Source organism: Atractosteus spatula, chromosome 1 (genome assembly GCF_055471065.1).
Source record: "Atractosteus spatula isolate fAtrSpa1 chromosome 1, fAtrSpa1.hap1, whole genome shotgun sequence".
Taxonomy (NCBI): domain Eukaryota; kingdom Metazoa; phylum Chordata; class Actinopteri; order Semionotiformes; family Lepisosteidae; genus Atractosteus; species Atractosteus spatula.
Window position 1 is genome coordinate 68,184,482 of NC_142706.1, and position 15,410 is coordinate 68,199,891.

A 15,410-nucleotide genomic window follows, 5' to 3' on the forward strand; every position below is an offset into this window, starting at 1 on the left:
TTCTCCAATGTAGATGGCTGAGCATTTACTGCAAGAGATACAGTAAATAAGGTTGCTGGAGGTACAAGATGCCATCTGGGTGATCCAGAATTGTCCTGAGGGGCCTTGAATGCAACTATACCATAAGAGGGCAACTGGACCTGGAGCGTCAGTTCAGGTCTTTAGTCACCAGAGGGCGATAGTGAGACACATCAAATACACAGAGAAAGGCTTTGCACGAGGTGAAGTGACAACCTATATAAGGCTGTAGTAAGAGAACAGTCCTGGTCCACTTGGGGGAGTCTCCTGAGGTCAGCTTACAGAGAGCTAGGTCCTCACTGGCACTGGGCAGGTTCCATCAAAATCCCAGAGGGGACTGAGCAATGTGACCGACAACCTGGTCTAGGAAGAGTACAAGGCTATATGAGCAACAGGCATCTTTTGGTGAGGCATCTGTTTGTGGCTGCTCTGGTAGCTCAGTCTCAGGTAGCTGAGGAAGCTCAGTCGCAGGGACAGACATTTAGTAGGCATCTCACTCCTATCTCTTAGACCCAGTTGGTTTAGGCTACTGAAAGCAGGGGAACCCCTCACCAGAGTAGCAGCCTTGGTTGCTTTCCGCGTCGGGACACTAGGAAAAAGGGGGACTGTTAAGGAGCGGCCCTGGCCAAACGGAATCAACCAGCTGGGGGTTTCCACTGCTACTCCATATCATGGTACAACCAAGTTAAGAAGGCATGCAGTCACAGAGTTTTCAATTAAAACCAGGTTACAAACAACAGGCAGGATGCAGCCTAAATAAGGTTACAACTGGAGGACTAATGTGACAGATTTCCCCTATACTCTGCTATCTTTACATAGCTATAGTATTTAATAACTCCAATAAGATACATAAATTATTATATTTTCTTAATCCCTATGGTTTTAAGTGTTTCAATGTGTGAAAATGTAACAAAATCATTTATGCAGCTTTTACGTACTTAAAAACGTGGAAGAGGTATTTAGCTTCATCTTGATATACATTGAACATTACTGTTTCTTGTCCACATTAGTCACTGAATAATATATTCTTCAGCATATGAAAAGTTTTCAAACATTTTATATTTTCCGTCATTTAAATTTTCAAGCACATCCCATACCATATAAAATATATTTTAAAGTTTACAAAAATGTATACCCATAAACCCCAACATTTTCTAAAAATGCAAGTTCAATTCTATCAACAAAAAATATAAAATATCTAGCTATAAAAAAGTGATTGTTTTTTATAAATTGTAATTTATTTGGTCAATACAGGCTGGTCTTCTTCATGATCCTTAAAAACTCTTGCTCATTGATCTCTCCATCCCCGTCACGGTCAGCTTCATCAATCATTTCCTGTAGCACACAAAATTGAATTGCATTTAGAAACAATTACAGATTCAGTTTACAATAATAAAGCACAATGTCCAACAAACTGTGACTGTTTTATTAGGCTAAACATAGGATATACACTTTGAAATGAGTTACTACAACATTCCCTCAGTTGTATTTTTCATTACAGTGTGTCATTGGTCAACTGCAGGAGACATTTTTAAAACTTTATACATAAAACCCAGCCTTGTTCTTACATAAGGGTCAATAAATGAAAAGAAATAGTATTCCACACACACAAACCAGTGACCTATATCCCTGTTGCACTGGAAAGTTAGAATAAGTAATACTGACCTTAATTGCTTTAGTGTACTTCAGAACTAATATACTTGACGCAAATGTTCTTTTTCTGTTCTAAGAACAACCACCATAAATAATAATACATGTAAATACCAATTAAACAGTGTGCTAGGACAAATATTTGAATACTCCTACCAGCATAAGGCCTACTTCTCATTAATTTAAAGGAAATAATAAAATATTCATGACCACCAGAATTATATCACTGATAAAAAAACCGGAAATAACCATAAAGTACAAAAGAAAGAAGTAAAGATTTGTATCTCCTTGGCCAAAAAGGTCTGTGTGGGTAGAAATTTTGTTTTTCTCCTGTTGGAGAGTGGCAGCTTGAAGCGAGAGGAGATAGCAGATAACATCAGAGAATTCATCTTGAAACTTGAAAGAATTAAAAGCAATACTCGGTAAAATAAATGTAACTAGGCTACTCAAGAAAAAAGTGTCAAGTCTTGGGTGTTGCCTAAAAAAATGTTGACACTGAGAATATTATAAATATGATAAGATAGCATGTTATGACATTTTACCCTGTAGTACCACAGTCCTCCGATTACACTGATTAGAAAACAATAAAACACGTTGTGTACCATGTCAATCATATACCTGTATGCCCCTTTATTTCCCTTCATATTTCTGAAAAATATCAGTATTCCATTTAACACATTCTTTTGGAAAAGCAAGTTAACCTCACAACCTTCTCTGGGATTCTAACCACCCCAGGCAATGTAGTGGATAAACCCCAAGACCTTCTACAGGCAGAAGTAATCTGCTCCCATTAATCTCAATGAGCATCTTTAACTGAAGGACTCACATCACTGTCATACCTTAATACCCCTTTCGTGAACCAGTAGAATGTCTTTGGTAAAACCCATATATGTTTTATCACTTAACAACAATTCTGAGCTCACTGGTTTGAGGTGTGATCTACTGTATACAATTTAAGACATCCTTCACAATGACTCATTCTTTCCATTTGCAGTTTTTCAAACTTAATTTCCACAAGAAAAGTAAAATATTATGCATTTTAGATACCTAAAAAGGGTGACTGTTGAGTGTAAATTTCCTTACTTTTCATTTTTATAATTTCACAAATGTTTTGAACTCAGTGAACTCCACCAGTGCCCTGCATCTCTCCATATACTGTATATTCATTTCTGAAAATTCAATATCCGTCAATGCGAAATTCTTGAGAAAAGCTCAAGATATCTTCGAACTGCTCCTGGATAACTGCCTCAAACATCTGTAAGTCTTATTACCCCACATCAGTCACACTATACATTTGTCACGTGACACTCTTCTAGAGCATTCTTTCTGTCATGGTGTTTGGGAATTTGGGAATTTTAAGTGTTAAATTCTATTATAAATTAAATAATAAAATTATTAAAACATGCAATACTACTTTTGTTGATCTGCAGATTGGGAATTTTTGTATTATTGTAGTCAGGAAAACTAGGAAAATGCGCACATTTACACTTTCAGTTTCAAAATGATATATTTTAATTACTTGGGATTTGGTTATGTTTACAACACGTATTCCAGAGATTAACTCCTCAAATCCTATCAACTACCTGCTCCTTCACATAAATAAGAGACTTGTAACTCTGCTCAGGAGCTCCACCTTCACTGGCCCTTGGTTCATCTTCACAAGAATTACTATGTCTGTATGGGCAGACTGTCAGCATGCTCATAGGAGTTCCCCTAATGCCTGTTTATACAGGGCTTATCTACATCTACTGAATCAGACATTTAACTCTCTCTATCCTGCCTGCCACATATTATAAAAAAGAACCAATAGCCAGCCTGAATTAACAGCATTATACTAATGCATAAAATGTTTACATTCATGATAAAGTTAACAGTTTACTTCCTAGTTGGTTCACAGAATCATGTTTTCCATGAGTCTACTGAGAACCCAACTGCCAATATTTTGCGACAGTAGTAAATTGTATATAGACTACCTGTTATCTGCATGCACTACATGTGGGAATACAACTGGAATAAACATTTCTATATAGAAATCCTGTAGCACATCAGGATAGCAAATTCTTTCAACTGAACTACTTTACCACAGTTTAATTTACGGTAGATGTGTTTTGTATTTATGGGGTAGCCTGAACATCAATGTTCATAACAGGAGAAAAAGGAAACCATTAGATTGTATTAGCTTTCTTGCAACAAGTTCAAAGAAAGGTTTTCTGCAGATTTGGGATGTATACAATTTTTGATCAATGATGTGATGACTTACTTGTAGCTCTTCATCAGTCAAATTTTCTCCAAGTTCCTTTGCCACTCTCTTAAGATTTTTAAAAGAGATTTTTCCAGTACCATCATCATCAAATAGCCGAAATGCCTTTAAAATTTCTTCTTTGGAATCCTTCTCACTCTGCATAAAAAAAAGATAGACGGTTCCTTAATTTTGCCCTTATGGGTTTCTCTGTTAAACTAACACATCTTCCTCTCAGAATCATTTAGTTTAAGCTGCAACACCAAAACATCATAAAACAGAGTACAGTATGTTCAATTCAGGCACAGACATTAACACATAGCAGAAGATGTGGAAGAACAGGGAAAGAAGGAACATGGATATTTAGGAAGTATTCTAAATTAGGCCTTTTGGTTAATTGACAACTAGCAACCAAGAGAAGCAGTGAACAATACTGACTAGAAAACCTCTTATTCATAATCCTTTGTCTTATTCTTAAAAAAGGATTATGATAGACATTTCTTTTTCAAATTTTAATTTAAAAGTGGAAAACACCTGAAAAGGTATTTAGTGCTTTTGTAAAATAATAGGAAAGCATGACCTTATAAATAAGGTTATATGTGTGAACATCAGTTTTCTTTAAAGTAAAACATAAATTGTAGTGTTATATTTAGAAAAAAAATGTTTGTTGTATAGTCTTACCATTTTCTGAGTCATCATAGATAAAAAGTCATTAAAATCAATAGTCCCGGAGCCTTCCTTGTCAATATCAGCTATCATCTTTTTTATTTCTTCTTTCTTGGGTTCAAAACCCAAAGCACGCATAGCAACCTGAATGAAAAATCATGAACATAATTAAAGCCCACTACTTTCGCAAAGCAAAAGATAATCTCAATAGCACCCATCTTCAGACTATGGGTTTACAATCTCAATTTTGTCTTTGAGATACAGAACCCCCAGCAGTTTTCTCCTTGAGTTATTAATGGCTTCCATAACTAGATTCTGAAGCCTAAGATCTGGGGTTGGCAAACCCTGATTCAGCTCATTGTAATCTGTACTATTGTATGGTCTGTTATGGGTCCCTTTTATGTACTTAATAGGATGTACAGAAAAATGCCTACAAACATGGAGATTTGTTGTTGACTTGTAGGCTTGTTTGAAACAAATTTAACTGTCAGGCTCCTTTTTGTTCTAACAGTTTTTAAGTTTTAAGTGGACGATAATACAGGTTTTAACTAATCCTATTTAAGAAATTGCCTAGATACTGTATACTATATATTAAAACAAACTACTCTGTACATAGGAAATGTCAACAAGGAATATTGATAAGGTAAGTATGCTTTTTATGCCACTTTATTGATTACCTTCAATTCCTTAACATCAATGGTCCCTGAGCCATCAGTGTCAAAGAGGTCGAATGCTTCTCGGATCTCCTGCTTTTGCTCTTCTGTCAGGTCTGGTTTTGGACCTGCTTTCTTCCGCTGGTTTGAGCCAAGCCCAGGCTTCCTGTAGCTTGCAGCCTAAAAGACCAATATAACTAATTATCATACCACTGTCAGTATAAGGATGAAAAACTTTATACATACAAATACATTTCTAAAGACATTTTACATACAAATGTAGTTTCAAATCTAGAAGTGAAACAGTAAAAGAACCTTGCGAAATACTTTTAACCGCAAGAATGTGTAGTGTTTATTGATCAGGTGGTAAGTGGTCACATAGGTGAATAAAAACTAACATGAAAAATTCTAAACTTCAAGGGAGTTCCTGTAGTTTTTAAACACTTACCGTAACATTCTCAAAGAAAACCCAAAACCAACACCTATTTACTTACCTATTGTGAATTAAAATTCCTGGAGGTTTTTCTTTTGAAATGCAAAAATTAAAAGACAAACTCGAACATGGTTAGGAACTGAAAACAATTTGAGAGTTTAAATAAATCCTATTATTGAGTCAATTAAGAGTTCAGCTGAAACGAAATCTAGCTTTTGTGTAATCCTCTAACTGGGATCAGTGTAGGGAAAATTACTTCAATAATAATTATATATTTATAGAACAATAATCAATATAATAAATATCAAATAAATAATAAAGCATTACAATTAAAAGTTACCTGTGTAAGGAAACGTTTTCTAAAATTAACAGGATGGTGAGAATAATTTCAAAATGTAACCAGTTACAGTGATTTATTTGGGGTGTTCAGAGTTAATGTGTAAATAATACATTATCTTAAATCAATTACCCCAAACGTGTTTCTTACGTCTCTAACCTCTTATGCAATAATACATTACTTTCTTGAAGTCACTTTCCAACAAAAAAAGATTTCGGGAAATCCTGGACAATGAGACTACAGACAAATGTTAACACTATCGAAAAAGTAGACTTCGAAAAATGTAGATCAATTTATGTTTGTAATCACAAACCTGAGCACTGTGAATTGTAGAATGTAACACAAAGCAGAATATTATTCTAAATTATTAAACGCAGTATCTTCTTGTTCTTAAAGCGTCAATTACAGCAGTTAGGATCACGTGGTCTGCACATCAAACTGGTCACCATCTGTTGCTAGCAAGGGATTACTTTACCATTTGTTCCGGATGAGCAAATAAAAGACTAGGACTATTAGTAATGTCGTGAAAAGAAAATATCTGGTACACACTATAATCAGAAACGTGAAAAATCGCTTATTTTCTCAACTGAGCATTTATTAGAATTCAGCGTGTAATTCCTTCTTCTTATTTTCGTACCTGGAGAATAAAGTGAAAATTACCTACTCAACATTATTTAGGGATTACAGATAAAACTATCTAAAATAAAATCTTAAAACACATTTTTCCCAACTTGTCTATATGCACACTCACACATGCTTATACTCATATACTGTATACACCTTAAAGAGAATTATGATAACTTATTCAGAGTAAAGACAGACGAACATTCAACTTACCATTTTTAAATTTTGAAAAATATTAGAAGTTCCAATTTAAAAACGACTCCACGACACAAATCGACTCACAGCTCCAAATTACACATAAACACACCGTTTACAACCTTGATTCGTAACCGAAACAGAAACAGTGAAATGACAGTGGACCTGAGCAATAAAAACGCAAGAGTTTGAAAAAAATGGCGGAAGAATCTCTTTTCTATCCAACTGCAACGGCAGTAGGCGGGCAGCGACTGAGGGGTTAGGTTGTGTTTGGCTTTCTCGGTATCCTAGCAACAGGCGCGCCAGCCGGCGCCGACTGCGGGAGGCGTTAGTGCGCATGCGCAAAGAATGACTGGCGCGAGGCGAAGAGTGTAAACAGACATGGAGGAAGTGTCGTATTCAGTTAAGGTTTGTGATTCTTTTCATTTTTAAAAACAAATCTTGTCGTGATATGGATTCGTTTGTTCCTTTTTTTAAAAAACAATTTAGATCATTTCCTCCACAGAGGAGTAGTTGTCATCCGCTTGGTTTTAATCTGTTTTGCGAATCCATTGGAGCCCATGTTTTTCTGAACACAGTAGTTCAGGTGCACAGAAGAAAGCTTAAGAGTACTGTATAAAAAGTTTCAGACTAGAGGGGACATTCGGTCTATACACCTCTTTTTGTCTTTTCTGTTCAAAAGTCAAAAGAGTAGTTTCTTTAGCCTGTTAGAGCCGAAAATTTCCTTTGAACCTGGATTGCTCTTCTTTGGACTGAAATTAAAGAAGCAAAATATTTTTTGTACTTTGGTGACTATTATAAATTAGCTATATTTTTTCAGTGCCTAATTTCAACACCTCTTTCTTTAGTTTAAATTGTACACTTTTACCCATATATAACATTTGGCCCACTTTTGTATTGCTTCTTCACATTGTATTGAACATATAAATGATATATTTATATAATCACAGTATACTTTTTTGTCTTGGCTTCAATCTCAGCATTTTCTTCTGTTGACAGTTTAGGATAATGTTTTTGTTTCTACCAGCATGTAATTTTATCTCCATTAAATGTTATATGTCAGGTGTTTGCAAGCCTTGAATTTTGGATTAAATATCTTTTGCATTTCCTTTGCAGATTCTAATAGTTTTGTTAATAATACTGCTTTGGTCATTACGTGCAAATTTGAATACTTATACTAACTACAGGTAAATTCTATAAGCTTCACTATCCTATTGTGCATTGTTATAACAGTCAGATACTGCATTTCCATTTGGCCGATAACCATGATAACCATTGCTGTAATATCTCTTCAATTTTTTATCATCACTAGTAATCTGTGGTTACTGATAGAACCTAACGCTGTATTGGTAAAATGATGAAGTATTGTGATAGAATCCGATTTTTCCTTTCTTGGTTTTTTGTAGAAACTTCAAGGCATTAGCTGCACCCTAGGCAAGATTTCAATCCAGCTTGTTTCAGTCGCATTTCAAGTTCAAGTTCAAGTTTATTGTCATTATACTCATATACAGGTATATGGTATAACGAAATGCTATTTAGCTAGCTCTCAGACGATAAGTAGTACAAAGAAAAAACAACAACAATACAATTGTATAATAAAAGAAAGACAGAGACAACAGGCAGTGTGCAAAACAACAAAAAGGTAACAGGTAATGTGCAAAAACAACATCAGATGTGCAAAAACATGCATCAACAGAATGAAATAAAGGAACAGAAATTATGGGGAGTGAGCTTTTTGACATGTACTGTAAGTTTTTGGTAAGAAAGAAGGCACTGTGAGGTTCAGATCGTAGGTGAGAGGTGAGGTGAGAGAGAGAGAGCCTGGGAGTTTAATAGTTCGATAGCGCGTTTGATAGCATTTGTAACATGAGTTAAAAAAAAAGTGTGGGACAAGGCAGAGTAAAAGACCCCACCCTGTGCAGTTTGAGCCCTTGTGTACCTCGTCACTGTCACACAAAGTTACCCCCCCCCCCCATTCAAATGAATGACCGACCGGCAAGATGATTTCAACCCTCACCTGGAAGGTTTGTGGGCGTTACTGTCCTTTAATTGCCATAATCCCCAATAATTTACACCATAGGTGCGTTGTTGTACTGGTCTACGTTTGGCTAGTCTTTCACTCCATTTCATTTCAAGGGGAAAAAGACTTCTGATTCAGTGACTATTCACCATATTCTGTCCCAGTCCATTATCCAGAGAGTGATTTCAGTTTGGGATCTCCCGTCGCTGTTGGCCCTTGTCTGTTTGAAGTGTAGCCCAGGGCTGAATGCCGAGTACAAACTGCAGGTGGTAAACACAGCAGCCTCTCAACGAAGACAAAACCGTTAGGCTTGAATGTTGCTTTCAAAGCCATCAGGTGAATACCGAAATTGGAGAAAAAAAACTGGATTTGTGCCAGTTTCTAAATAATATGTAAATAATTTCAGTTCCTAGAATCACAGATATGTTTTGTCCTGACTGGAAGAGTCGAAGTGTGAAACTCTTGGTTTTCAACCTCCCTCCGCCCGCAGCCTTTCACTCCTCCCCCCACATAACTTAACACTGTGCTCCGCTGAAGCCCAGCAAACACTGGTGCTGTGCTGTTGTTATTTACATATGGTTTACCACTTGTGAAATATGGTAACGCTAAAAAGGCACCACATACAGTACACATTTGGTTACTGTGAACTGGCTGCCTCTCTTCATTACATCAGGCCTGAAGCACAGCAGAGCCATTTGTCTGCGGGGAGGGCGTCCCCATACTTGTGTTTATCGAATGCCTTGAGGGGTTATGTCAAATTGTGGAAGATTACAGAAAATCTTTAAAACAAGTATATTCAGACAGAAACGAAGGATTGACTTGTACAGTACTGTATAACCATGACAAAATAACTGATCAGAAAATTATTTTTTTAAGCTTTTGAAGAGAATCTGTCAGATCGCTGCCATTAAAAGCCTGTTGATATCTTGATACTCTTTGTGTTCTTCCTCTGTTTTGAATGTTTGTTTCTCTAAGACTGTACATACTTTTTTTTTTACAGACACCAGTGTTGGGATGTAAAGTTCTCAGTAAAGGACGCCATATTGGACTCCAGCAGCTCAAAGCACTAGCAGGGACAGGGATTACACTTCTGGGTCCAAATAAGTCCTACAAGTTTATTGAAGATCAGGGAAGTAGGGAATGTGCCCTAGCCTGTTCAGCGTTTCGACTTCTGGAGCATTTGGATTTCACGTGCGCTGTTGGACAGCTACTCAACGAGACGGTACAGGCTCATCAAAAAGTGTTTAAGACGGGTACAGGGTGTCTGCTATTTCTAGCTGGGGTGTGGAGCGTGGCTGTGCTAGAACTTCTTTGCACTGGGATTCCTATTCCTGATATAATATCGGCAATGTCAGAAGGGCTGGACTCATGCTCGGAAGCCTGCATGACATGCTGTGTGGCCATTGAAGATATTTTCAGTATAGACGATTGTGAGCTGGAAAAGCAAATTAATAGTTTAAATGATTTACAGATTGCTTTTCCTTCTAACCAATATTTGGTCAGCTCACAGCAAGTTTTTCTGAATGACTCACAGAATACTGCTCCAGCTTCTTTTTCTGATACAGAAGTGTCATCTTTCACTCAAGACAGAAATACAAAAAAACTAATGACTCAGGATGGTAAGGTCCCAGCTTCTCTAAAAAGAAAAATAAAGCTGACGCATAGCAGATATTTCAGTCCTAAGGAGGCAGATTCTAAAGAAGGGTCACCACAAGTGCAGTCAAGAATTACTAACTTTACCCATCTTTGCAGTGTCTTGAGTCATGGATGTGACTATGGAATGAATTTAGCCTTAGAGGCAAACAGAATTCAGACAGAGAGCAAAGGAAAAAAAGACAGTTGTCCCAGAACATTTGATGTGAGTAAGCTTGTTACATGTGTTCTTCCTGGAGTGTTAGAAGGCCAGTCGTGTGCCACTTCAGGCTTTGTCACTGTTGTATCTGTGGAGCTGGCTTCATTAATTAAAGATTTCAAAGATCAGACACTTAATGTTGTGCTCATCAATGGGGATCTGAGTGAAAAGTATCGACACGTAGGGTTCAGCACACACCCCGACATCAGAAATTTAACTGAAAACTTGGATTTACTTGGACATAATCTGCAGGATAAGTGGGTAAATGCTGCTTTAAGCTGTCTGTTGAAATTGAAGGTAAATTTGGTTTTAGTAACAGGTTCAGCTTGTGCCAGACTTACAGAGGTCTGTTTGAAATGCAACATACTTGTAGTTGAGAGAGTGAAGCACAATATATTAAAGGATTTTGCTGAAACAACAGGAGCTTTGCCAGTGGCCTATGTCACCCATGTGAATGAACGCTGTGTAGGTGGTGGAGCACGTGTCAGTTTATGGAGAGAATGTAGTCATAGTAAAGTGGCTAAAATGGCAGCCATAAACATCACTGTAAGTGGGACAGCACTTGTTACAGTAGTCATTACAAGCCCTGTGAATGGCAAACTCCAGGCATTGGAGGACCAGTTCTGGAGCTCTGCTTATCGACTTCATCATGCCCTGCAAGATGGGAAGCTTTTTCCTGGTGCTGGGGCAGTTGAGCTGTTTTGTGTCCAACACCTTCAAAAGCTCATAACACAGGACTCAGAGAGGACTTCTAAAGAAGAAAACAAAACCGCAGCCTCCTCACGCCTACTCCACGCAGCAGGGACAGCTGTTTCATACAAAGGAACGGTGTGGCAGCACATGGCTGAGGGATGGAAAGAATACGTTGCAACAGTGCTGTACAACACTGGTGTTTATGCCTCAAAACTGGAAGCTTGTACTGTTGTAAATCAGGCCTTGTGCCAAAAGAGCAAAAGGATGTCTTTAGCTCCAAATGTCTCAGAATTGCTTGTTGTTGGTAATACTGCCAGTAATGGACATTCTGGTGAAAGTAGAAAAAAGGTGAGTGTCTATGACAATGTCACTGTAAAACTGGAGGCCTGGCGTAAGGCCCTAGACTTGGTCTTGTTAGTGCTTCAGACAGATACTGAGATCATTACTGGTTACAGTGCTGAAGACAGAGGAGAACAAGTGAATGGATTAATGGTGCTTTAAAAATTGTTTTCACGCTCATTAGTTTTAATTTGTGCATTTTCTTGCTCTCATTTTTGATTAATTTGGTAAGATGTACATTTGTCTCGTGACCAACAGTAATAACTGGCCTATCCAGCAAAGACTGAACCTTAGGTCCTTTTCATTTTTACAGGTCTTATAAAATTGAACTTCACAATGTGATCAAAAGCACAGTCTAAAATGGCAAACGAGAACACGTTACAAAATAGATTGTTGGTTACTAAAAAAATCCTTTTACATTAAAAATTAATTTATTTGATGGATTTAAATTATCATTCAATTATTTTGTTCTAGCAGTCAGAAAAATGTTTCTGTTTAGGTAATCTGGTCAGTAGTTGCACCTGTAGTGAATCCTATGGAGCATAGGTATGAAGGTAGCAGACTGACCCTTAAAAGAAGAGGGCTGAAACCAGGGAGGGAGAGGTGATACACAGAGGCACAGAGAGAGGAGGAGAAAGAGCCCAGTGAAAAGCAAGCAGGACAACAGAGCAGAAAACAAGTCGGCTAATTCCATTATTCATCGCTTAATTTTTATGTTCCTCTGTGGGAGGAAAACTTAACTTCCCTATGGGAAGTTTCAGCTCTATGGACTTTGGATCTGTGATCTCGGGACGATTCAATTTTGAATACAAAGGAGGACTGTGCTTCCGTTGCTTTCTTTGGAAAGCAGATTATAGAAGATCTGCAGTTAACATCTGCAGGACCTGTACATAGGATTGGATTATTTTTGTAAACATTTTTGGAGTTTTGGAAAACAGGTGGAAGACGGACTGCCTTTGCTCTTCTAAATTTCTGGAGTGAGTTGTTATGGTGTAGTGTAATTTGACTTGTTTTCTATTTGGGGTTAAAGCTCTTTGTAACATTAACAAATTGTTACTACTTTTACCAATTTCCAGAAGTACTTGAGAGTGCTATTATTAGAACAGACTTACCCTGTAAACATTGTGCTGTTAACCCACCTGCACAGTAGATACCAGGGCAAATTGTTACAACAATATCTGAAGTTTTTTTTCTAAAATTAATCTGGAACTTTGGTATTACAGATGTAGCAAGGGGCTGCCCTGATGTTCTAATTAAAATGAACTTTACTCAAACCCTTTCTGTTTTCTGCTGAAATTCTTTGCATTATTTATCATACTGCATTTCTGACCTATAAAACTATCACAGAACATTAACATAAAATGACACATGTAATAGGTGTTAAGACAATTTTAGCTTTTCACATGTTCTGCCTCTGTTTATTGTTCACAGATTATTGTAATACACTTAAAATAAATTTCTTTCCACCTACCCTTGGTCTCTGTTAGTGTTTCATAAACCACAGATATTTACTGATGACATCAAGGGATTCCTTTTTCTAATTTTCATTTTATTTTTTTGTCGGTATTACTTGTCAGCCTCACTGACTCGCCTTGCCTTTTCTTAAACAAAATATGCTTTCAAGGAGCTAAGTAGCTCACAAAGTACCTCACGTCTCGAGTTTGTTATTTTTAGTGCTAAGATCCATCCATTTTCTAACCTATTTATCTAGTACAGGGACGTAGGGGAGCCAGAGCCTAACCTGGCAAGCACTGGGCGTAAGGCAGGAGACAGCCTGGATGGGACACCAGTCAATCACAGGGCGGACGGACACGAGCACCAGGGCCAGTTTTCCGAGATTCCAATTGACCTTTCAGTATGTGTTTGGACTGTGGGAGGAAACCCACCTGAACATGGGGAGAACATACAAACTCCTCACAAAGAGCACCACTGGTCCAGAATTGAGCCCAGGGCCCCAGCTCTATGAGGCAGCAATGCTAACCACTACTGTATGCCACAGTGCCACCCTAGTGCTGAGATATTCAATTATTGTTTATAGTCATTCAATTTGATTGGTCATCTAAGACCTTGTTTTTGTTTGAATTAGAGTAATTCAGACCTTAATGATTACTTTCTGAAGTGAATCCCAAACAGACAGGTTAAGTAACATAAACGTGACAGTTAAAAAAAAACCCTGTGATTCTATCATGTGAAAGTTGTTCCACAAGAGGGAGACAAAGTTTTTGAACTGAGCAATATCAGAAATATTTTTGGCATTGAAACTGAAGTGTGGAGTTTGCAACTATTGTGGTTAAGCTTGCATATTTTACATAAAATGTGGGGATTTCAGGACGGCACTGAGGTTACGATGATAAAAGAATGGGAATGAATCCAATTTCCTTTGAGCGTTTGAATTAGTACTGTATATCAAGTTAAGGAAGCCGAAAAAGGTTAATCTTAAGATCAGTGGTGTGTCATAAAATATTAAGGGTGAAAACATAAAGGGACCTTTGTGCAAGAAAGAAATTGAAATAAACTGTATTGTAAAGCACATTTGGTGTTTGAGTAATCAAGCCCAAATAAACTTTCTCCAGAACCTTTTCAAATAAATTCCTAAATACTTTAGAATTTTCTGCAGGTCTTGTGGTTTCCCATTGTATTTCTGCATCATGGAAGTTTCCTACTAATTGTCTTCACAGTCCAGTGATACTGAACTCTCAGCATTCATGTTACATAATGACCTGCTTGGTGACCTTGCTGTTTTCCTTTCCCTGGTGCTTTTTACCTCGCTTCATATAAAATGGGAGTGCATGTTGTTTTTCACCAATGAGTAAGTAACATTTTAAGTGTTCAACGTTGCGCAAAGTTGATGAATAAAGGTGTTTTCAAGAGCTCATTTATCGCCCACTGTGCTAGCTGGACTTGGCTGCCGCCACCGAGCCTCCCCTGTGTTGTGAAGAAGTGTCTTTGTCTGGTTCTTGCGTCAGATGAAAAGTAAATTGGCACTTTCACAGTCGTTGCCAGAGTTCGGCCCACTCTGGAACGTGAAGGCCAGCTTCCTGAGGTGACTTAGAGCTCAGGACCAGACAGTGCTGCTGTGTGAAAATATTTCCAAACTCATTTCGACAGCCTTGTCAACACCACCTTCCTGCAACATTGCTAACAAAATAGCACTGAATGGAAGCAAAATATACTTATTTAGTTCGCTGATATGATAATAATTTCTTCAATAGAAATAATCTGGCAATTACATAAATACTCTTTTAATCATACTGTAGTTATCACATTCTTGTTCTTAGAAATAATGCAAAACTATGTGTGCCATTTTTCTCTATATATGCACAGCACAATTCGAAAACAAATGCACAACTTTGTTTTTAGAAACTGTTATCAATACCGTTACAGCTTTGGGTGACTTGAGAAGTGTCTCTTAGATTTTAGATCAAGTTTGTGACACTGGGAAGGGTAAACGCTTCTAAATTCAAAGCAGAGAGGATGTTTGCTGAGGTCTGGGGTTGGTCCCGTGAGCAGAAACAATAATAAAGTTTATCTTAAGCCGGCGTCACACTACACGACTCGACATGACGTCTATTTGGAGAGCATGTCAAATTTAACGACTGCAGTTGCTGAATCTCGCTGCCTTTTCTGTCCTAGAGGGTGTCAAATTATACGACTAAGAATCGCAGGGTGTGACTACACGATTCCCTCACGA

General features: G+C 37.6%; 2 protein-coding genes across 3 annotated transcripts; one reads left to right on the top strand and one right to left on the bottom strand.

The window, feature by feature from the left end:
- Positions 1-1,263: 1,263 nt before the first annotated feature.
- On the bottom strand, positions 1,264-6,918 carry cetn4 (centrin 4). The gene is made up of 5 exons (XM_088914129.1): positions 6,834-6,918; positions 5,251-5,406; positions 4,589-4,717; positions 3,929-4,066; positions 1,264-1,353 (listed from the first exon to the last, which is right to left on the bottom strand). The coding sequence occupies exons 1-5, from the start codon at positions 6,834-6,836 to the stop codon at positions 1,264-1,266; spliced, it is 516 nt and encodes a 171-aa protein (XP_088770255.1). The 5' UTR covers positions 6,837-6,918.
- Positions 6,919-7,159: 241 nt separating this feature from the next.
- On the top strand, positions 7,160-13,189 carry bbs12 (Bardet-Biedl syndrome 12). Of its 2 annotated transcripts, none has more exons than XM_088913805.1 (2): positions 7,160-7,223; positions 9,836-13,189. In XM_088913805.1, exons 1-2 carry the CDS (start codon positions 7,197-7,199, stop codon positions 11,879-11,881), a joined length of 2,073 nt encoding a protein of 690 aa, XP_088769931.1. In that variant the 5' UTR covers positions 7,160-7,196; the 3' UTR covers positions 11,882-13,189. The 2 variants fall into 2 exon arrangements, with proteins under 2 accessions (XP_088769931.1, XP_088769941.1); XM_088913815.1 differs by lacking the exon at positions 7,160-7,223 and adding an exon at positions 7,951-8,002.
- Positions 13,190-15,410: the final 2,221 nt, after the last annotated feature.

Coding starts and splice junctions, on each gene's coding strand:
- cetn4 (XM_088914129.1), bottom strand. Junction 4,067..4,588: donor CTATGATGACTCAGAAAATG/GTAAGACTATAC, acceptor TTTTTTATGCAG/AGTGAGAAGGATTCCAAAGA. Junction 1,354..3,928: donor TGACTGATGAAGAGCTACAA/GTAAGTCATCAC, acceptor TGTGTGCTACAG/GAAATGATTGATGAAGCTGA.
- bbs12 (XM_088913805.1), top strand. CDS start 7,197: ATGGAGGAAGTGTCGTATTCAGTTAAG. Junction 7,224..9,835: donor AAGTGTCGTATTCAGTTAAG/GTTTGTGATTCT, acceptor TTTTTTTTACAG/ACACCAGTGTTGGGATGTAA.